General features: G+C 36.0%; 1 protein-coding gene and 1 pseudogene across 1 annotated transcript in view; one reads left to right on the plus strand and one right to left on the minus strand.

Moving 5' to 3' along the window:
- Med13 (mediator complex subunit 13) overlaps positions 1-22,321 on the plus strand; it is a 92,270-nt gene that overhangs the window by 25,580 nt on the left and 44,369 nt on the right. The window contains exons 4-9 of the mRNA XM_048446762.3: positions 1,346-1,491; positions 2,191-2,388; positions 3,999-4,193; positions 4,980-5,142; positions 5,652-5,762; positions 11,486-12,169. Coding sequence (XP_048302719.1) covers positions 1,346-1,491; positions 2,191-2,388; positions 3,999-4,193; positions 4,980-5,142; positions 5,652-5,762; positions 11,486-12,169 — 1,497 coding nt within the window. The remainder of the gene's footprint in view (positions 1-1,345; positions 1,492-2,190; positions 2,389-3,998; positions 4,194-4,979; positions 5,143-5,651; positions 5,763-11,485; positions 12,170-22,321) is intronic.
- Positions 14,132-14,319, minus strand: LOC146893237 (small nucleolar RNA U3; annotated as a pseudogene).

Below are 22,321 nucleotides of genomic sequence, written 5' to 3' on the forward strand. Positions count from 1 at the left end.
AAATAAATTTGAAAATAGACTTGATGGTTAGTTATAAAAAAGTAGCTCAGATATCGATTTTATCCTGCAGTATGTAGTGTGTATCAATGTGCCATATCACTTTGTGTCAGAGACTTACTGCAGATGCAATATAGAGCAAAGACTAGAGGTTGCGTTCTGAGCCAACTGTGAGAAATAAGTAAAACTATAAAATGTATTTACATGATGGTGATGCTTCCTTTAGCAAAAACACCCTCTCACTCCCAAGAAAGAAGATTTGGAAGCAGTATAGATTAATTAGTGAAATGCCTACTTAGAAGAAATTATTTGAACAAAATCTCAAAGAAGGTGGCTTCAGAGGGTTTGAGAAAAAAAAAAATCCAAAAACTGAAGGTACAAAGGCAGGTCTGTTTAAGGATCACCGGGGAAGCCAGTGTGTGAGAGAAGAGACATCTAAGACCGTCAGACCCAAAAGTGGTGAAATGGGAGAAGTGGTGAAGGTAGGTTGATGGCTGTCACCATGGGATGCTCAGAACAACCTTGGCAATGAGATCCAATTAAAATTTTATTTTCAGTACAGAGTTCTTCGTGTTAAGGCATTCTTGTAACATTCTGTCCTTACAGCATTTAACTAAGTTCATGGGGTACAGTGCCATGGTGCTTAGCATAAAAGTTCCTTCTTGAATGAAGGAATAACACTTTCTCTCTCTTAGAAGTTTCATGAAGAATTGTTTTATGTGTGTCTGTGTGTGCGTGTGTCTTTGAGTGTGCGCGCGTGTGTGAGTGTGCATGTGTTCCCCAACTTTTTCTTTTAAAAAATTTTGGGATTGTATTTGTAGTTTATTTTGCATTAAACTTCCTTGACTTATTTCTGTGGTCATTTAATAATTGGATATGTGGTGTACCTAACTTATCTTAACCAGTTTCCTAAAGCTATTTGCATTATAAACAGTGTTGTGAAGAACAGTTTTATCTTTGTTCATATCCATAATTTTCCCCTTACAGATGATAAAGATTTCTGAGCTAAAGTATGCATTTTTGTAGTATAGCTTCTTAATAAAGCAAAGCATGTTGAGTTGGGAATGTAGCTCATTTAGTAGAGTGCTTGGCTATTATGCATGAGACCATATGTTCCCAGGATCCAGGTTCCCATAAATAAGGCATGGTGGCACATGCTTGTAATCTCAGCACTCAGGAGATCAAGTTAGGATGTTCAGAGTCATCCTTGACTACATAGTGAATTTGAGGCTAGCCTGAAATATGTGAATTTCTGTCACAAAATAATTAAAACATCAAATGCAAAGCAAGTTATTTTAATGTTTTGCTATTAATCATCACTAAAATATAACTTTTCCTTCTTTATTAGTGAACACTTGTCCTGCTCTTTCACCTTTTTCTTGCATGGAGACAGCAATGTTTGTACCAGTGTGGAAATTAACCAACATCAACCTGTATACCTTCTCAGTGAAGAGCATGTCACCCTTGCTCAACAGTCTAATAGCCCATTTCAAGGTAGATTATTCTCATTTCAGTATTGGAAATTAAAACTTTCATGCTAGCCATTACAGTAGTAAGACAACAAAATAAGTATCATTAGTGAAATTAATTAAAAATTTTATGAATGGTTATATTAACATTTCTGTGTTTTCTCTGTTAATAGCATCTTATATTATCTATGTGTTAATCATTTCAAGGTTGTGTTGCATAAGCCATGTTTAGCATAGCTACCCAGGGGAACTTTTGATTTCATTTATACCATGAATTGTTGAACTCAAGTGAAGTTGTTTTATAAGGTTGCTGATTGCTTTTTAAGTCTTGGAAGTATCTACTATTTTAAATGTAGTATGTGGGTTTTTCTAAATTTTTGTGGCAATACTTCATAAATATTTAGACTTATTTGTCCACATTTTATTCAGGTTGCCTTTTTTTTAATGAGAGTCAGAATAAAGTGTATGATACACACATATTTTCAGTTCATTTTGAAATGTATTGTTTTCTGATTTGGGGGTAAGCATATTTTAAACAGTTTTCAAAATCTTAGCATTATATTTTATATTAAAAGTAGTAAAGTGTAATAAATTGACTTTCTTGGTGTAATCACAATGGATTTCCTTTTTGTATCCTTTTTGACTTACATCATTGCAACACTTTATTATGGTTTTTATTGGCTGTAACAGCCTTTACTTACTTGAAATCTGCTTTGGTTTCTAGTTATCTTAAGTCCATTTGGACTAAATGGCACTCTCACGGGACAGGCATTCAAGATGTCTGATTCAGCTACAAAAAAATTAATTGGTGAATGGAAACAGTTCTATCCTATTTCATGTGGTTTAAAGGAGATGTCTGAAGAGAAGCAGGAAGATATGGATTGGGAAGATGATTCTTTGGCTGCAGTAGAAGTTCTTGTTGGTATGTATTCTGATATTAGTCTGAAGGAGAATAATAAATCTTGTGTGTTTTAGATTTTGTTTAATAACAGACAACCCCATTGGCGTCCAACACCAAACATTTTATTTCTTGCACGTTACATAAGGGCTACAGCTTGGCTGTGATGGCTTTATGTGTCTTCTCACTGTACAATCTAGGTTAAAAAGTACCCAGTATCTGGGACACAGTGTTCTTATGAAAATAAAGGAATAATAGGGACCAAGCCTAACCATATAAGTGTATTTAAAGCTTCTGCTGGGATGTGTTTGCTCACATATAATTGGACAAGGCTAGTTACATGGTAAAGCCAGGTTATTGTGATAGAGGAACATACTCTGTTGTCTACATGCTCAAGAAGGGGGCAAGAGTAAAGGTGTTAATATTTGGGGGCTGGAAAGATTGACAGCCTGTATTATGTATAGTGCTTGAATATCAGTAAAACTTCCGCCTTCAGTAACAGAAAATATCTGTAAGTACTTTCTGGTTTGTTGTGTTCTACCTAAATCAGTTCTTTCCAGATTAGCTTTAGTCTCTATTTCTAAACATTCAAGGATACAGGTTAGCAAGGGGATCTGTTTCTGATCATATTAATCACATAGCAGAAATAAGATATACTGAACCAATCTCTCCTAGCATATGTAACTCTCTTAAGATTCGGCATATAGTTAAGCCTGATGGTGTGTTAAAGCATGGTAGGCATAACCAGATAATAGGGACTAGTTTTTACTGTAGTTAGTGGAATCTAACAGTAATATCACATGGAGGGATTAACACATGGGAGGTCTGGATTAATCCATTTATTTATTTATTTATTTATTTAGTTAGTTAGTTAGTTAGTTAGTTGAATTAGAGACTCTTTCTTGTAACCCAGGCTGGTCCTGGACTCAAGACTCTCCTGCTCAACCTCCAGAGTCCTAGGAATACAGATACATGCCTGGCTTTTTTTAAAAAATAGAAGCTATTCTCATTACTCCGTTTCAGTAAATACATTGTTTGTTATTTTAATAGTTATGGCAGAAACAGAACACAAATGTTTATTAGACTTTTAAAATAGACAAGAAAACAAAATGATCTATGATCTAAGTTTCCTGATTGCCTTCATTAAATTTAGAAATTAAAATTTATAATGTAATGCACACTGGTCAGCTGTATAAAATATTTAAAAACCAAACAAATTTATTTATAGATAGAAAATCTATGGTTTATTGGCTTAAAGTACTTGTTGTGCAAGTGTAAAGATATGAGTTTGGATTCCAAAACCTACATGAAGTACAGTATTGTGTTTTCCTGTAATCCCAGCCCTCCTATGGCAAGATGGAAAGTTGTGATAGGAGTAGACCTGGAAGCTCACAGGCTAGTTAGACAGCAGCCATGAGACCTTATCTCAAACTAGGTAAAAAGTGAAGACTGATGTCTGAGTTTATTCTCTGCCCTCCATACACTCAAACACATCGATAAGTTATCTTTATTTATATAAATGTGATGCTATCTTATTAGGCTTAGTTTTTACTACAGTGCTTTTCAGTGAAAATAATTCTATTACTGAGAAATTGGCAGCTGATTTTGTTTTGTTTTGTCCTTTCTGTTCTTAGCGGGTGTCCGAATGATCTACCCAGCTTGCTTTGTTCTAGTCCCTCAATCAGACATTCCTACTCCTAGCTCTGTGGGATCCTCTCACTGTTCAGCTTCTTGCTTGGGTATCCATCAAGTGCCTGCTTCCACAAGAGATCCTGCTATGTCTTCAGTTACTCTTACCCCACCCACATCTCCTGAGGAAGTTCAAGCAGGTATTTTACTAACTGCCTTATCAGCTCTGGTTACAAATCTGTTCATTTGAGTACATCTGACTTACACAGTTTTTATCTTGAAATTGTTTAAAACTTACTGGAAAATTGCAAGCATAATGCAAAGAACATATTCATCTAAATTCACACTTAAAACTTTTGCTTTTGCCCTCTGTGTATGTACACATTCATTATAAATTGGTCTTTTTTCTGACCCTCTTAAGAAAGCTGTAAACTTAATTTTTTGAATCTGTCCTGGAACTCGCTCTGTAGGCCAAGCTCACCTCGAACTCACAGAGATCCGCCTGTCTCTGCCTCCTGAGTGCTGGGATTAAAGACATGCGCCACCATCGCCTGGCAAATTAATTTCTTATTCCTACATATTCATTGCACTTTCAAAATTTAGACAACTCATACACATATATAACACGCGTGAGTGTGCACACACATATATGCACACACATTGTGTGTGTGATTGCTTGTGTTGCTGGGAATTAAACCCAGGACCTTCATAATAAGGTGGTATTCTACTGCTGAGCTGAACCTGGAACCTCTGTTTTTAATCCTTCAAGACTTGACGTCAACATTGGCATGTACCATCCAATTTATATCCCCTACTGAGAATTTTTACCCTCTGCATTTAAATAAATTTTTTTGACCCCAGAATGTCACTAGACTTATTACCAAATAGAGAAAAGAGCAAACCATACAACAAATTAATAAAAATTCCCACGTTACTTTTCAATGTTTTCACCTTTGTATAGCCTCTTCTTCTTTGTTTGTTTCCAGTTGATCCTCAGTCTGCCCAGAAGTGGGTCAAATTTTCTTCAGTATCTGATGGCTTCAACACTGACAGTACTAGCCATCATGGTGGGAAAATACCCAGAAAATTAGCAAATCACGTGGTAGATAGAGTCTGGCAAGAATGCAACATGAACAGATTACAGAACAAGTATGTATCTTTATTTTATTTATTTGTTTGTTTATTATTTTTGGTCAAGATCTCACTGTGTATCCTTGACTAGTCTGGAACTTGGTTTGTAGACCAGGCAGGCCTCAAATTCACAGAGCTCCAGATGCCTTTACCTCCCAAGTGCTGAGATTAGAGGCCTGTGCCACCATGTCTAGTTGTATCTTTTATTTTGAGATTTAAAACTTGCCTGTTGGTTAAGTACGAGTATGAAATAAAAATTGTGAAAAATTAATTTAAAAATTAAAGATTAGAACTGGGCAGTGGTGGCACACACCTTTAATCCCAGCATTTGGGAGGCAGAGGCAGGCAGTTCTCTGTGAGTTTGAGGCCTGTCTGTCCACAAGAGTGAGTTCCTGAACAGACTCCAAAAAACTACACAGAGAACCCCTGTCTCCAAAAAACAAGAAAACAAAAGGCAAAAATATAAAGATTAAATTAAACTCTAATAGAAATTTTATATATTCTAAGGAATTTATAATTCACTTTAGGAGGAAGTATTCTGCTACATCCAGTGGCTTATGTGAAGAAGAGTCAGCTGATAAAATAGCATGCTGGGACTTTGTTGAAGCCACACAAAGAACAACCTGCAGTTGTTTGAGGTAAGTTTGTTTCCAGTTGGTGATGCTTACATGTGTGTATATATTATAGTTAAGATGCTAGTGCTTTGTTTGGAGTATCTTTGGAAATATTACGTATGTTAGGATTTTTTTCCCCAAAAAAGAAATGTGAGAAAAGGTAGATGATAATTTTTTAAAAATTTATTTTATGTACAGTGGTGTGAAGGTGTCAGATTCCCTGGAACTGAAGTTACAGACAGTTGTGAGCTGCCATGTGGGTGCTGGGAATTGAACTCAGGCCCTCTGGAAGAGCAGTCAGTGTGCTTTAGTCCTGAACCTTCTCTCCGAATTTTGATAGCAGCTATAGGCACACCTCTGGCGCTTGTTTCGAGGCTCTCTAACTGTGCTTCCCAGGCTGGCTTTGAACTTGAAATTGTCTTGCCTCAACATTCCAAATGCTCGAATTACAGTCATGCATCACTACACTTGGCTCACACATCTCTGGAGGAACACATTTCTTAATTGTAATATGCCTGAGAAATTTTCCCAGGTGTGTTTATAGCAGAGATGGTTTTCATAATTTTTAAAATAGTAATAGAGTGTTGAGTTTTGTGTAGCAAGTTTTTATCCTTGGTAACTGTTGGTGAGTTACTGAAATAAGATTATGAAGTAATGATTTTACAGGAGGCATGACCAAAATACAGCTTTCTAGTGAGTTGCATTGTTGAAAGATTTGTAGCAGAATGGATTAGGTTGGGGTTCATTGAGTGGTTGTATTCATTTTATATATTGAGGGCTTTTGTTGAGATTTGTTTGTTAAGCTTTATGACATTTTTGTCAAGTTTATTACTTTCTGCAGATTAAGGGTAGATGTTTTTACAGCCACATAAATAATAGTGACTTTGATATCTGTAACCTTGGTTTGTGATTGAATATTTACCTACCTCTGTTTTCCCGTGAAAATGATCTGAAGGAATGGAGTCCCTGCAGGTTGTGGCCAGAGTTGTTATTTTTCATTTTGCTTTTGCTTTTTACATATTAATTGTGTTTACTTGAATATATTGACAGACTCTCCAGTGTTGTGGTATGTTTTTTATGTAGATTTAATGTTTCTACTTGGACTCTTTGGTTTGGTCTGAACCATCTACTTTTTGAAAAGCAACATTGTTGAAAACTTGCCTCTCTGGATAGTTTAGATTTAAGTAGAAGGATATTTTAATTAATATTTAACAGATTAAACTAGTTAAATACACATGCTACTGAACATAATTTAAGAACAAGGGTTGGCAACCTAAATTCAGTTTATTAAATGTAGTCCACTCCCTGTTTTGTTGTATGGTCTATGAGCTGGAAATGATATTTACGTTAAAAACATTTTAAGTATTTTGTTAGTATGTGTCTGAGTATTTTGTCTGCATGTATGAGAACAATGTGTATGCAGTGCCCTGAAGGTCTGAAGGGGTTGTAGGATCTCCAGGTATGAGCTGCTATGTTTGTGCTGGATATTAATCTCAGATCTTCTGGAAGAGCAACACATGCTCATACCCACTGAGTTATTGCTCTAGCTTCCTGATTTTTTACATTTTGAAAAATTAAAGAAGAATATTTTGTGATGCATGAAAATTATGTGAAAATCAAATTTTAGCGTATTTGTAAATAAAAATTGATTGGAACAGACCCACATCTCATTTTTATATTGTCTGTGGTGCTTTCACTCGGCAATGGCAGATTTGAATAGTCATGTATCTGCTTATGTGGGCATATATTTTGGGAAATTCCGGATTCTTGGGCTATTTTATTTTGAAGATCATAAAGCAGAACCCAAGGCAGCTGTACTGTCATTAAGCAGTGTATATTCTGGGACCACTATGGATATGTGGTCCATCATTGTCTGAGATGTTGTGCTGCCTGTGACTGTACAGTGCTTACTGTCTAGTCCCTTAGAGAAAGTTGGGTTTTTTTTTTTTGACCCTATGTTAAGATTTTTATTAGGCAAATCTGTTTGTTTGTTTCTACCATATACTTTTGTTTTAGTCCTCTTGACATAATGAATTTCAATTACATTATGTAAAGTGATTTTAGAAGAATACACTAAGGAATACATATTGTTAGCATTTAAATTCTTGGCCTTAATCCAAAAGTTTGCTTTTAGAAAGTTACTTTATTTTCATATTTTAAGACAATTTTTCCAACATCTACAGAGATTTTGATATATTGAATTAGTAAATGTGGCTTTTCCATTTATTTTTCTGTAATTCTGGGTATATGTAGTTTTTTCCCCAAAGCATACATAGTAATTTGATCTTTTGACTGCTTTCCTTTTCTTTTTTGACATCAAATGTTCATGTATTAGCTATTTGTGGGTCTACCTCATTGCTTTAAAAACTTAGTTATCATTAAATATTCTACTGAATGGTGGTACCATAATTTAGTCTAGATTAGATAGACATAGTTACTTCTGAAACTTTTTGCTTTGTGTTTCTTGTGGTGATAGATTGTTACATTTGTTTTTCAATATTTATTCTGTGACAAGAGCTTTCATAGACTCAGAATATATGAGTGAGCAAACCTCTTGCTAAAGCCCATACTCAGGAAGTGATGCAGTAATTTCCTTACAGAAAAATATTCAAGTCTCTTTTTCAATTTAAGAGTGAATGCTAGGCAGAAAGTAGACTAGGTGGGTAATGTGATAGTTGTGAGCAAAAGAACTTTTTAAACTCTTGAGACGTGAAAATGAGTATCAATTTTACTCAGTTTCATATTCATGTTTAAGGCATTCATATTTTTACATTTTTCTTGTGCATGCATTGATCTGAAAACTATCTTCAGAATTATTTATTGTGTTGGGGGATAAAATTGTTTTAATTGAATTTTTGTATTGGTCAGGTGGATTAGTATACTTGTTACCAGGCTGTAGTCTATTGAAGTGTTTATTAACCGAATTGCAATGTCATATTTCAGATTTTAACTTTTTAAATTTATTTTTATTTTATGTGCATATATGTCCAGGCGAGGGTGTCAGAAATCTTGGAACTGGAGTTAGATACAGCTGTGAGCTACCATGTAGGTGCTAGGAATTGAACCCGGGTCCTCCAAAAGAGTAGCCAGTACTTTTAACTGCTGAGCCCTCTCTCTAGCATCTTGGTCAAATTCTTAAGAGCCACATACAGGACATTTTTATCATTGTAGTAGAAACTTATTTTAGGCTTTAATTATATTCAGCATTTTTAGCATGAGTACTTCATAGAAAATTGCTTTGTAATATGTCACACCAGGAGAGACACAGGGTCTGATTATCTGTCTTCTAAGAATGCTTAAGTGTAGCCAGTTGGAGTGGCCCATGCTTTTAATCCCAGTACTCAGAAGGTAGAGAGGCTAGCCTACTAGCTCATAGACAGTTTCAGGACAGCCAGTCTTGTATATATAGAGAGAGCTCCCATCTTCCCCCAAAACAGTTTAAGTTTGACTACAAGTTGATACTTTGACCTTTGCACTGAAGTTTCTAACTATAAATTGCAAATATAGTTTTCTTCTTTTGAGATCTTTGATTTCTTTTTCCCCTTGTACTAGATACATTTTTAATTAAGTATTAAGTCGTAATGATTGGAGTTAGTATTGTTCCTTTGTTTTCTCATTTATTCTCTTAATTTAATGAATACTGTAGATTTAATTCTTTTTTAATCTCATACCTAAAATTTTAGCTAGGATAAACTCCATTTGGTTGTATTGATTGTTTTAAACTTTGCTGAGTTGAATTGTTGCTAATTTGTTAATTTGCTCCTGTTAATGACGTACACTTGTGTTTTTGAAGAATATTGGTGTATGATTTTCATATACTGTTTTTGATTCTGACATTTGTTTGGGTAATGGGAATTTGGTTTCTTTCTATCCTTTGGTTATAGGTCATGTTTTCTCCTATGATGTCCCAGACTCTGTAGGAATGAATGTTGCAGAATGTTCCTTTATCAGAAATTTCTTTGACCCGGCCTTAGTGGCTCATGCCTTTAATCTCAACACTTGGGAGGCAGAGGCAGGCTGATCTCTGCGAGTTCAAGGCCACCCTGGTCTAGAGAACAGCCGAAGATACACAGAAACCCTGTCTCAAATAATCAAAGGGTGTGGGGGGGTATTTCTTTGAAAAAAATGCTTGTCAGTTTTTTAGAATTATGATCTGTTACATTTGTGTATTGGGTTGGGCATGCACATACAGCAGTGAACGTGTGGATATCAAGGCAGCATGTGTGGATCTCCAGGGTTAACTGAGGTGGGCAGGCTCTCACAGGCCTGTGTGTGCTACTGCTGTTTTGTTCTTTCTGGGTATCTCTGATTTAACTATAACTAACAAATAAGGTCCCCAGAATTAAAACTTAATGAATATTGAATTTAAGATTCCATACACAATGGGGCTGGAGAGATGGCTCAGAGGTTAAGAGCACTGCCTGCTCTTCCAGAGGTCCTGAGTTCAATTCCCAGCAACCACATGGTGGCTCACAACCATCTGTAATGAGATCTGGTGCCCTCTTCTGGCATGCAGGCATACATGGAAGGAATGTTGTATACATAATAAATAAATAAATCTTTTTTACGAAAAAAAGATTCCATACTCAATTGCCTTGTGAGATAATTTCTTAGTGTAAAAAGAAATAGAATAAAAAAATAGTGTATGTCAGTATCGTGAATTTGGAAGCCTCATTTTGAAAGAGATCTTAGATCCAACAAAATTACTAGATTTTAAGGGATATTTTAAGTTCAGGACTAAATTTTTTTAAAAAGATGGGTTTTTATGTGCCTGAGTGTTTTGCTGTGCACTGTATGTGTGCCTGGTCCCGGTCTCTAATCAGTCAAAAGCATTAGATTGTTTGGAACTGGAGTTAAACTGGTTGGGAACCACCAAGGGCTGTTGTGACTTGAACCCGAGTCCTCTGTTTTCAGTTCAGAACTGCTTCACGCGTAAAGCAAAGGTTCTTTTAAGCATTTCTTTTTCTTTTCTAATCTAGTGATCCCTTCCTTCTGTATCCAAATCTTGAGAGAACATAAGTAGACCCATCTGTCAAGTCAGTTCTAGCCCTTTCTAGTCTAATCAGTCACTGCTGTATTATAGTTAATGGCTAAGTTTTGGGCAAGCCATTCTTAATAGTTACTAACTCTAAAATACCTGGTATATTTACAAATAAAGAAATTGCAAACTTTAAACGTTTTATTTTAACTAGATTTTTGTGTTTATTGAGATGCTAAGATAATAAGATGATAGACTAATAGATAAACAGACTAATAATTAGTTATTTGATCAGAGAGCTATTAAGTAAATATAAGTGAGTTGACTTAAAAAATTTTAGAAGTTGTATTTTATGTACACGAGTGCTTTGATTACATATATGTATGTGTCCCATGTATATGTGCCTGGTGTCAGTGGAGGCTAGGAAAAAATCATTGGATTTCTTGGAACTGGAGATAAATATGGTTGTGAACCACCATGTCGGTGTTGTGAATTGAACCTGAGGCTTCTGAAAGAGTCAGTGCTCTTAACCACCATGTCATCTCTCCAGTCCGGCAAATTAGCTTTTATGAATAATTGTTCTGTATGTATGAATAATTGTTCTGTATGTTTCTATGCTTAAGATCACTGAGCAAGTTTCTTAAATTCAAATCATTCTATTAGAATTGTGTATGAAAAACGTGATCTCAAGTATTTCACAATCTTTGCATACTTTGTATAATAGTTGTACTTTTAAGTAAATAACTAAACCTATCTTTTAACTTTTCAGGCATAAAAGTCTCAAAACAAGAAATACTGGGCAACAAGGACAGGCACCATCTTTAGGGCAGCAACAACAAGTACTTCCTAAGCACAAGACCAATGAGAAGCAAGAAAAGAGTGAAAAGCCACAAAAGCGCCCCTTGACTCCTTTTCACCATCGTGTATCTATTAGTGATGGTATTGGCATGGACACAGACTCAGCCAGCCAAAGACTTGTGGTCTCTGCTGCAGACAGTCAAGTGAGATTCTCAAACATCCGCGCTAGTGACATAGCAAAGACCCCGCAGATGCACGGGACTGAACTGGCAAATTCTCCTCAGCCTCCCCCACTTAGTCCTCATCCGTGTGATGTGGTTGACGAAGGAGTGACTAAAACACCTTCAACTCCCCAGAGTCAACATTTTTATCAAATGCCAACACCGGATCCCTTGGTTCCTACCAAACCAATGGAAGATAGGATAGACAGTTTGTCCCAGTCTTTTCCACCTCCATTTCAGGAAGCTGTAGAACCTACTGTGTATGTTGGTACAGCAGTAAACTTGGAAGAAGATGAAGCTAATGTAGCCTGGAAGTATTACAAAGTCCCAAAGAAAAAAGATGTAGAGTTTTTACCACCTCAGCTTCCAAATGATAAATTCAAGGATGATCCAGTTGGACCTTTTGGACAGGAAAGTGTAACATCAGTTACAGAGTATGTATATTTTTCAATAGTCACTACTATGAGTTAAGAGTAAAAGGTGATGTAACTTCTTAATGCTATGACTCTATGATTTTACAGGGTTAAGATTTATAAAAATAGATATTTCGAGTACTAAATTTGAATAATTTCTTTAGTATGTTTATCTCTGAAGGAAACTCTCTATTATGAAACTGTTTAGCCGCAAATATCTGGAGAAAGTAATGTGAAAAAGCTTCACTATCTGTCACCCAGCTAAAGGACTTTGCCTGTGACTAGATTCATCTGCTCTCCTATTACTCCTTCCACTCCCCTGAGCTTGGCACTTTTTGTGTCTATACATGCCTTATGGTTTAGTTAATTCGTATCATTGCTTTGTGATCTTGTGTTACTTGTGTATATGCTGTAGTTTGTCTCCTCTCTTTTAGGTAGACATCATATTGTCTGCCTTTTATAGCAGTAGAGTAGGTAGCAGTAAATTGGGGAAGTGGGTGCATACTTCCTTGTATATGGATTTCTTTAGTAAACATATCTGAAGAGGAATTGCCAGACCTTCAGATGATTCCATTTTCAATGAAAAGGTTAGAGCCAGATTGCTCTTCAAACAGCTGGCCTACAGTTTATACCATTAGGAGCCAGTAGACCATGAAAACTATGTTGATTTTATTTTCATCCCCTTGGCAATATAAGACTATTTTGACTGCATGAAGAATGGCAAGGCTTTATCTTAACACATGTTTGTAGATTTCTGGTCAGATTAAACACTTAAAATGTTCATTGACTAGTTAATGTTCCTCTTCTGTGAATAACCTTTCTAAATTTTAAGGCTTTCCTTTCCTTTTTTATTTATTCTTTCCATATTTTTGGTACTAATCTTGCACTAATAAGTGCACTATAGATATCTTTCTACATCTAGTTTGCCTTTTTGTTCACTTTATATATGACTTACTTTGGGTAGAATATAGCTGGCTTTCTCTTGGGATTTTCTTTACTTTTTATATTACTTGGAATATGTTTCTAGCCTATCCAACAATTTCAATGTGTAATTTTTTTAGTGGTATGAATCAACCACCAAAACACCTTTATATTACTTTGTTAAATTTATTTTTATGTGTATTGTTGTTTTTTAAAGATTTATTTATTTAGTTTACAGTATTCATGTATGTATGCATGTATGCCTACAGACCAGAAGAGGGCACCAGATTTCATTACAGATGGTTGTGAACCACCATGTGGTTGCTGGGAATTGAACTCAGGACCTCTGGAAGAGCAGGCAGTGCTCTTAACCTCTGAGCCATCTCTCCAGCCTTGTGTATTGTTGTTTTGTCTGCATGTATGTCTGTTTACCATGTGTGTACCTGATGATTTCAGAACACAGAATAGGGTGTTGCATTCCCTGGGACTGAAGTTACTGACAATTGTGAACTGCCATGTGATGTGGGTGCTGGAACTTGAACCCCTGTCCTTTGGAAGAGCAGCTAGTGCTCTTCATTGGCTATCTCCCTAACAACCCTCTATTATAGTCTTTCTCTCGCTTTTTTTTTTTTAATTTTTTTTGTGACAATTTCTCTATAGCTTTGGAGCCTGTCCTAGAACTATCTCTTGTAGTCCAGGCTGGCCTCAAAAATCACAGAGATCCACCTGCCTCTCCTTCCTAAGTGTTGGTATTAAAGGTGTGCGCTACCATCTCCCGGTTTATATGATGTGTTAGATTTTATTAGTTACTTAAGATAGCACACATCCTTTTTTGTTTTTGTTTGCCTGCAGTGCTGGACATCAAATCCAGTGCTGTGTGAATGCTAGGCAAGCTAGACAGTCACTGAGCAATAGCCCCAGTCTTTGGGTTTTTTTTTGGTTTTTTTTTAAAGTTTGTTTTGCTTTATGTGCATGGGACATTTTAACTTCTGGCACATGCATTCCTAGTGCCCTTTAGTAGCCATTGGATCTTAAGGTTGTGAACCTCCATGTGGATACTGGCAATTGAACACAGTTCCTCTGTAACAGTAGCAGGGTTGGGGAAGTGGGGGAGTGTAGCCACACCTAGAGCCATCTTAATGCTTGAGAGAGAATGCTCTGTTTCTTTCTCGTGATTTCGGGTGCTCTACACAGTTGGAGAAATTTCTTTATCAATCAACTATAGATAGGATGCCTGAAAGTATAGTCTTTTTAAAAAGTTAAATACAAAGGAATGGGTTTCGTTATTCCATCTTCATACAAATATGTCATTATATTTTGTTGTTTGTTCATCTCTCCACTGTCCTTTTCTGTGCCCACTCTTCTCTGTGACTGGCTCTCTTTCTTTGGATAATATCCTGTTTTTGTTTTCAAGATAGGGTTTTTCTGTGTCACCCTGGCTCTCCTAACTGGTCCTGAACTCAGAGAGATCTGTGTGTCTCTGTGAGCCTCTGCCTCCCTAGTGCTGAGATTAAAGATGTGTACCACTATGCCCAGCTATGTACCATACATCATCCATTGATGGACATGTAAGCTGGTATCATTTACTGGCTGTTGTATAAGAATGATCCAGTATACTTAAGTATCTTTGGATCGTGTGGTCACTTTAGTCTTTGTCTTTTTGAGGAACTTCTATACTGATTTTTATCATAGGAACCTCTATACTAATGTATAGTGTACATACATACATATATACATACGCACACACACACATACATACATACGTACATACATACATATACACGGTTGTACCGGATGTGAATAAGCCTTTATTTCCTTCATTTCATCCTTGCCTGCATTTGTTGCATTTGTTACTTTTTTTTTAAGGTAGCCATTTTGATTAGAGTGAGATAAGGGTCTCAAGTTTGCATTTCCTTGATTGCTAAGGAAAGTTTACCCTATTATCTATTTGCTTTCTGATTTAGCCACATCTTCCTTAAGAAAAAAAAGTCAAACTCATGCTTTGTGGTCATTCATACTATGTCAGAGGGAGCAGAGGGCCATTTACTCCTCATCATATGGTATTTCTTGAAAGTTGAAGGGAATTTTTCTGATTATCCAAATTGTGGCTTGTTTTTACTCTTCCAAGTCACTGCCTCTCCTATATTGTGTTTTTTAATTTGTTACTTGTACATTTCCATATCTGAAATTATGTATTTATTAATGGAGTCTTTTTTCTGCTAGAATGTAAGCTCTACAAGGGCAAGGACTCTTTGCTGCTGTGCCTCTCTTAACACAGGCACAAGGTGTACAGGTAGATGCACACCTGGAGTAATCCTGTGCACATTGTAGAATGCACATGTTTGGATGAATCACATGACAGTGTGTCTAGAGCACCTTGTTCTTTCCTTTCCAGGTTGGATTTTCTTACTGATTTTAGAAATGTGGCGATATGAGTATTTTTTATATTAGAAAATTTAGGAATGAGTTTTTATGGATACATTATATTCATAAGATCTAAGAATTCTAGCCATAGCTTTAAATACATGTCTTGACTGCTTAAGCTTATAACATTTAACCTTAAAATCTGTTACACAATTACTTGACATTTCTCTCATTGAATACAAATGAGAAGAAACATAATGTAGAAAAACAGCATGCAGAGTAGAATGGTGCTGGGTCATGATTATATAAGTTAAGGACATGACTTGTTTCTACTTCTACCTATTCTTGGTCTCCCTTTCCCCTCAGCCATAGATAAAGGGGGAAAAAACTTGAATAAAGATTTACTCTTGGTTTTATTTAAACAAATCTAAATTTTATTTTGTTGAATTGTATGTCATCTTTTTTGTTGTTACACCAGATAGTAAAGTGTGTATTCTATTAGAATTCCCCTTTAGTTCTGAGCCTTGTTTTTGTAGCATATTGGTAGATATCACCTAAGGTTAACTAAGGCTCTGTTTCTATGTTAAGTCAGAATCATTTATGGAATATATAATAGTTCTGTGTTTGATAGGTTGGAAGTAAGAGCAAAAGATTAATGTTGGTCGCCTTGTAGTTCTTCCCTTTTACGTGGAATTACTGGAATGGCAGTATTCTAGTTCCATCCTCAGGTGATATTTGCCAGTGTTCACTTTTAGTTGTTACAGCTAAAGGAGTGTTTCTGACATCTGGTAGCTGAGACCAGAGATGCTGCTAAAGGGCGTTTAAGTGTACATGGTAGTATCCCACAACAAAAAAATAATATAGCACAACCTGTTATGTTGTTTTAATGTACCTTAAAAAATCTTTTATTATAAAAATCTTGCATATAAATAGAAGCATCATATATCAACAACATTAACCAAGCTTAAAGTCTGTATACAACTTAATAAACGTATATCTAGTTATAATTGGCATAAGCTATATTGATAATGTAGCTTTGAACAAACATTTGACCTCTCTGTCACTAACTTATAGGGGGCAAATGATTCATCATTAGTTCCTTTAGAGTTGTGGATATCTGACTTGGTAGCTGGTATTACTCTGAAGCATAGACCTAAGGACTTGGTAATTCAGTACCTGGTATTTATACTTCTCAGAAGAACATCATCTCATTGTAGAAAGTGCTAAGTCTAGTAAGAGACAGATGGTGTTCCTTTTTGAAATAAGTTTATGATTCACTATTATGTTTTTTGATGACATCTCAACATTTTTTTTTTTTTAATGTGAATGGTGTTGAGACAGATTCTCTACTATGTAGCTCTGGCTGGCTGGCCTGGAATTCACTATGTAGACCAGGTTTGTCCTGAACTCACAGACATCTGCCTGTCTCTGCCTCTGAGAGTGCTAGAACTAACAGTTTAGGTTACATGCCTTGACTTTTAACAATGTCTTTTTGTAGGAACATAGAAATCCTTTTCCCCCCCAAAATTTATGTATTTATTTGGTTTGTTGAGACAGGGTTTCTCTTTATAGTTTTAGCTGTCCTGGAATTTGTTCTGTAGACCAGACTTAACCTTGGGCTCAGAGAGATCCTTCTGCCTCTGCCTCCCAAGTGCTAGGATTAAAGGTGTGTGCCAACATGCCTATTTAGAAATTTTTAGTAGGGTATATATAAGGAGTTGGCTCAGTGAATAAGAACACTTACTTTACAAGCAGGTTTTAATTTTAAGTTCCCAGCACTGATAATAGAAAGCCAAGGTCTGTGGCTATGTGCACACTTATAACCCCATAGTTTTTAGAGGCAGAGATAGGAAGATTGCTGGTGCTTGCTGGCTACCAGCCTAGCTCCAGGTTGAGTGAGAGATTCTTTTTCAAGGGAACAAGGTAGAAAGAGTGATAAAGCAGATACCTGGCATCCTCACATGAACTTGCCAGCCGACAAGCTCCCCTCCCCCTTCCTTTTTTGGTTGTTGTATTTGGAAAGTAGATCAGTTTAAACGATTTCATTCTTTCTTTTCTTCTTTTTTGTTTTTGAGACAGGGTTTGTCTGTGTTTCCCTGGCTGTACTGGAACTTGCTCTGTAGATCAGGCTGGTCTTGAACTTAGTGATCCCTCTGTCTCCCAAGTGCTGGGAATAAAGGCATGCAGTTTGGACATGTTTTAAACAGCTTAGACCGCAAATTATTTGTCTTCGTTAGGAAATTAGAAACAGCAAGAATGGGAAGAAATATGGATGTTATAAAGTGATTTTTCAAAAATAGAAGTGCCTTGAAATAAGAACTGATACACTTAAGAAGTAAGGTCTTGGTATAAGTTCTTGGTAAATTGTTAAAGTATGGCTTAAAAAATAACAGCATGTCCTTATAAAGGAAAGGGAATCTGTATACGGTCATAAAAGAGAATCTCTAAATATAAACTTTAGATCTGAGGTATATGGTATATGCATACATACAGGATTTTATGCATTGTGGTTTGGTCACTAATTAGATGGTATGAACAGTACCTGTTTCCCTGAAGGAGAGAGATTGGCATACTGTTCATCTGCCCTTCTGACATTGATGACTTAGTTATGCATATAAGACATGGACACTACAGAAATAAGATTTCAGTTTGAAATGCCAGCAATTTGTACATGTGTCTTAAGCTGTTAGTAAATCAGTGAGGCATAGGTGGCACGGGGCAGGAATGCATCTGAAGAATTTCTTTATGTGTGTTGCCTTTTATAGGTCTTTGCCTTCATGGATAATTATCGGTTATAGGAGAAGCTTAGAACTTCTGTTTTCCATTTGGTATAAAGAAATGTTTCACACTGTTGGTGATTCAAGTATGGTACTGTGCCACATGAGTGGATAAATGACGTCTGTGGATGAGCTCAGTTGGTACTTGCTTAGCATGCATGAAGTTGGGCTCAATCCCCAGTACTGTACTGAAAAAGTCAATTGTAGTGGTGTATGTGCATAATTTTTTTTCTTTTTTGCAATAGGGTTTTCCTGTAGCTCTGGAGCCAGTCCTGGAACTCACTCCTTAGACCAGGCTAGCCTTGAGCTCACAGAGATCACCTGTCTTTGCCTCCTGAATGCTGGGATTAAAGGCGAGTGCCACCACAGCCTGGTTTACATGTATAATCTTAACACTTAGGAAGGAGGTGATTGCTGGTCATCCTCGAGTACATAGACAATTAGAGCCTAATCTTGATTCCATGAGATGCCACCCTCCCCCCAATAAAGAAAGAAAAATGAATAAGTGAGAGAAGCATTTCTCTTTATATACTATGGTGTTGTTTTGTTCTAATTTGGTATCAGTTCTATCTGGTACTGGAGTTACAGATGATTGTTAGATGTCTTGTGGGTACTGGGGATTAACTGTGTCCTCTGGGAGGAGAGCCAGTGCTCTTAACAGCTGAGCCATTGCTCAAGCCCTGATATTCTACAGTTTTAATAGTTCTGGCTGCCTAACTAGTACAGAGGAATATAGTTCATTATTGCTCAGTAAAACTATTCTTAGACTTGTATGTGTAATAGTTTATGAAAACTTTTTCATGAGCTGTATAAAATATGATTCCTTCTCTAGTTTGTTAGAATTTGCTAGGAGGAAGGGGCAGTAGAGCATATCCCATATGCAAAGTACACACTTCTGTGGCAAATATCTCTATCGTCTTCCTCGTTATTTTTATTTTGTTAGTTATGGTGGAATCTGTTTAGGATAGAGGCCAACAATCTTTTAAATTGTGTGGATAGTTTAGTTTTTTTGAGACAGGGAGAGTTTGTTGTTTTTGAACCTGCTTGCCTTTTGTCTCCTAAGTGCTAGTAGTTCACATGTACTCTACCACATCTGCCTAAGGATTGAAAAAGTAAAATTATGGTGCACACCTTAATCCCAGCACTTGAGTTGTAGAGGCAGGCGGATCTCTTTAAGTTTGAGGCCAACCCTGTCTACATGGAAGTTCCATGACAGCCAGAGCTACATAGAAAGACCCTGTCTTAAAACAGACTAACAAAAAAGATTTATTTTTTGTGTTTCTTTTTTCAAGACAGGGTTTCTCTGTGTTACCCTGGCGGTCCTGGAACTAACTCACTACTCTGTAGACCTGACTTATCTCAGACTCTGAGATCTGCTTGCCTCTGCCTCCCAGTGCTGGGATTAAAGGCGTGCATGACCACTCTTCCCCCCTACCCCGGCTCTAACAAAAAAGTTTTAAAATAGGAAAATTCCTGCCATGAAACATGGTTGCTTTAATATTCTTTCAAGGGTTTAGCATGTTTTTATGGAATTTGTGGATGCTTTAAACTACCTGCTTTTTATTTAGATGCTGTTTCTGAACACTGAGGAAAGAAAACCACTTGAACCTAGCTCTTCACATTTTGTTCTATAGTTAGGATACATTAGAATGTCTTAGTCATATTCATCAGTAGAACTCCTATGTTATACCAGATATACTGTATGTATATAGTTACAAAATTCATTATTTGATCTCTGAAAGGTAGTTTTGAATGTCTTTGTTTCATAGAAAGAAGCCTCTGATGAAATAAACTTGTTATGATTTGACTGTACTCAAATCTTTCAAGAATTCTGTTTGCTTGTTTTTTTTAATGCAATAAAGTCATACTTTTGACAGCTCGAGGATTGCTTCTAAATATGGAGATGGTACTAGGGATAGTACCAGTTAAAGAAAGTGGGAGGATTTTGAGATAATTCAGTTTTTCTGTTTTTAACATTTCCTTCTATAACTTTTCTCCTATAATTGTCATTGCATATTGTCAAACCTTGTCTGGATGAATTCTTTTGAATAAAGCATAAAAGTATATGCTAGGTTTTATGTGAGTACATATCAAAAGAGTGTGCTGTTTTCTTAGTAAAAAGGAGTTAAAATTAATGAAAACTATAAAGGCAATTTATTTTGTAGTTTGGGATTTTCAATGCTGCCTGTTATTACTGTAGATACCTGATCTTCCAGCTTGTGTTTAGCTACATGTGAAAGTAGGGAAAAGAGAGGTGTTATTTATATTCATAAAAGCTTCTGTATACTATCTATTTGGATAGAGACATGATTATTTTTTTGAATCTGGTCCTTTAGACGTTACACTCTTATTAAGATTTTAATATAGACTAATGTACAGTGTAATTTTATATTAACTTTATTGTGACTTGATATTAATAACTACATTTAACATCTTTCCATATGCCAGTGTTCCCAAGATCACTTCAATAAAAGAAGAAAAGTTATCTTTTGACAGTACACTTGGTTTACTTTTTTATTTTTAGTAGAACTCTGTGCAGTAGGTTCATCCTTTTAATAATGTTTAACTGCACACTAGTTTAATTATTATGTGTTAAATAGTTTGGACAATTTTTATACTTCTGCCAGAAGATGGCTTAATATGAAAGAGACGATTTGTTCACCTTCAGAGATTTGTAGTGTCACTTAGTCTAGATGTTGGGGAGTTTAATACTTTACCATTTAAGTAGGTGTTGGAAGATGAATAGTTTAGTGTTAAGTTTTTCATCTCTATTTTCGCCACTAAGTGTCCTTGGCAAACTATTTGTTGCTACATAATTAATCACTTAGAGACTGTCCCCTATATCCTTTCATAAAAGGTTATTTTTAGTTAAAAAAAAGCACAACACAGAAAAGTACTGTATTACAAGTATTCATATTAGTGTGTTTTCAGCCCAAGTTATTTAAGATTTGATGCGATAAGGTACTTTTTTTTTAGATAAAATTTTCACCTGTTTATAGGAAGAATTATTCTAATAAGTAATTAATAAATCCATTGACATTTGTGACTAGTTTGTTTCTAGGAAGCTATAGTCTTGGAATGTTAGCTTTGGGAATTAGTCTAGTGTTTGTTTAGTATATGCTTTAGTATATACTTGAGCATCTGCTAAAACATTTTGAAAATACTGGATTTTGATGGTCTCTGTTTCACTCTGTAAGGAACCAAGTAGAGCTAGTGTTGGGCATTAATATATTGAGGTTTGATGTTATTCATAGAACTTATAGTCTGGGTAATAACTTAATGCTCGTTCAGAACAGATAGCCAGTGGCATCCGTACTTGTTTTACCGTTTGTGTGTGGAGGGTGTATATTGAGATGGGAATCTCATTTTGTAGCTCAGCTGGACCTGAGTGCTAGGATTTCCTGTGTAATTATGCCTGGGTCAATGCTTTCTAATATATAAAGAATGACTTATTTCACAGTGCTAGATATTCTATTTTAAGATTATTAATGCCAACTAGTTTTGTCTGTGTTTTACATTTTGTTTATTATCAAATGTTTAATTACCCGTCTTGTTTCTTGACACTCAGTATTAGAGATGATTTAGTGAGCAAAGAAAGATCACAAATGTGGTGGGGCTTTTATTCCAATGAGAATGATAGTTACAAGGTGTAATGAATTATATAATATGGTGGGAGATGAGTGCCACCGGAGGGACAGGGTACAGAGCAGGGCCAGAAGCATTAGTAGCATAATACAATGTTAAATACGGTGGTCATTATAAGGTTCAGAGAAGGTGACATTTCAGCACAGAATTGAAGGAAGTCAAGGGAACAAACTGACAAATGTTGCAGACCAGGGAGCTTAGAATTTGGTGTTGTACTCAGAGTGAAGCAGTTTTGCAGAAATGGATGCCATTTTTCTGACAGCTTGAGGACTTGAGGTTTGTAAACCTGAGAGAACAGGAAATTGGAAGTGTTAAAGTGCCTTATTTTTATGTTAGTGATTTTGTATTCACACACACTGGTCTGGAATATATACTTTAAGGAATTTGCACTGTGTCCTGCATCTTGCAGCTGCACTCTTTTAACCGTAAAATCTAAGGCTTTGATTTTTTTTTTTGATTTGTTAGT

The sequence above is a fragment of the Myodes glareolus genome, chromosome 9, assembly GCF_982192425.1.
Source record: "Myodes glareolus chromosome 9, mMyoGla1.1, whole genome shotgun sequence".
Lineage (NCBI taxonomy): Eukaryota > Metazoa > Chordata > Mammalia > Rodentia > Cricetidae > Myodes > Myodes glareolus.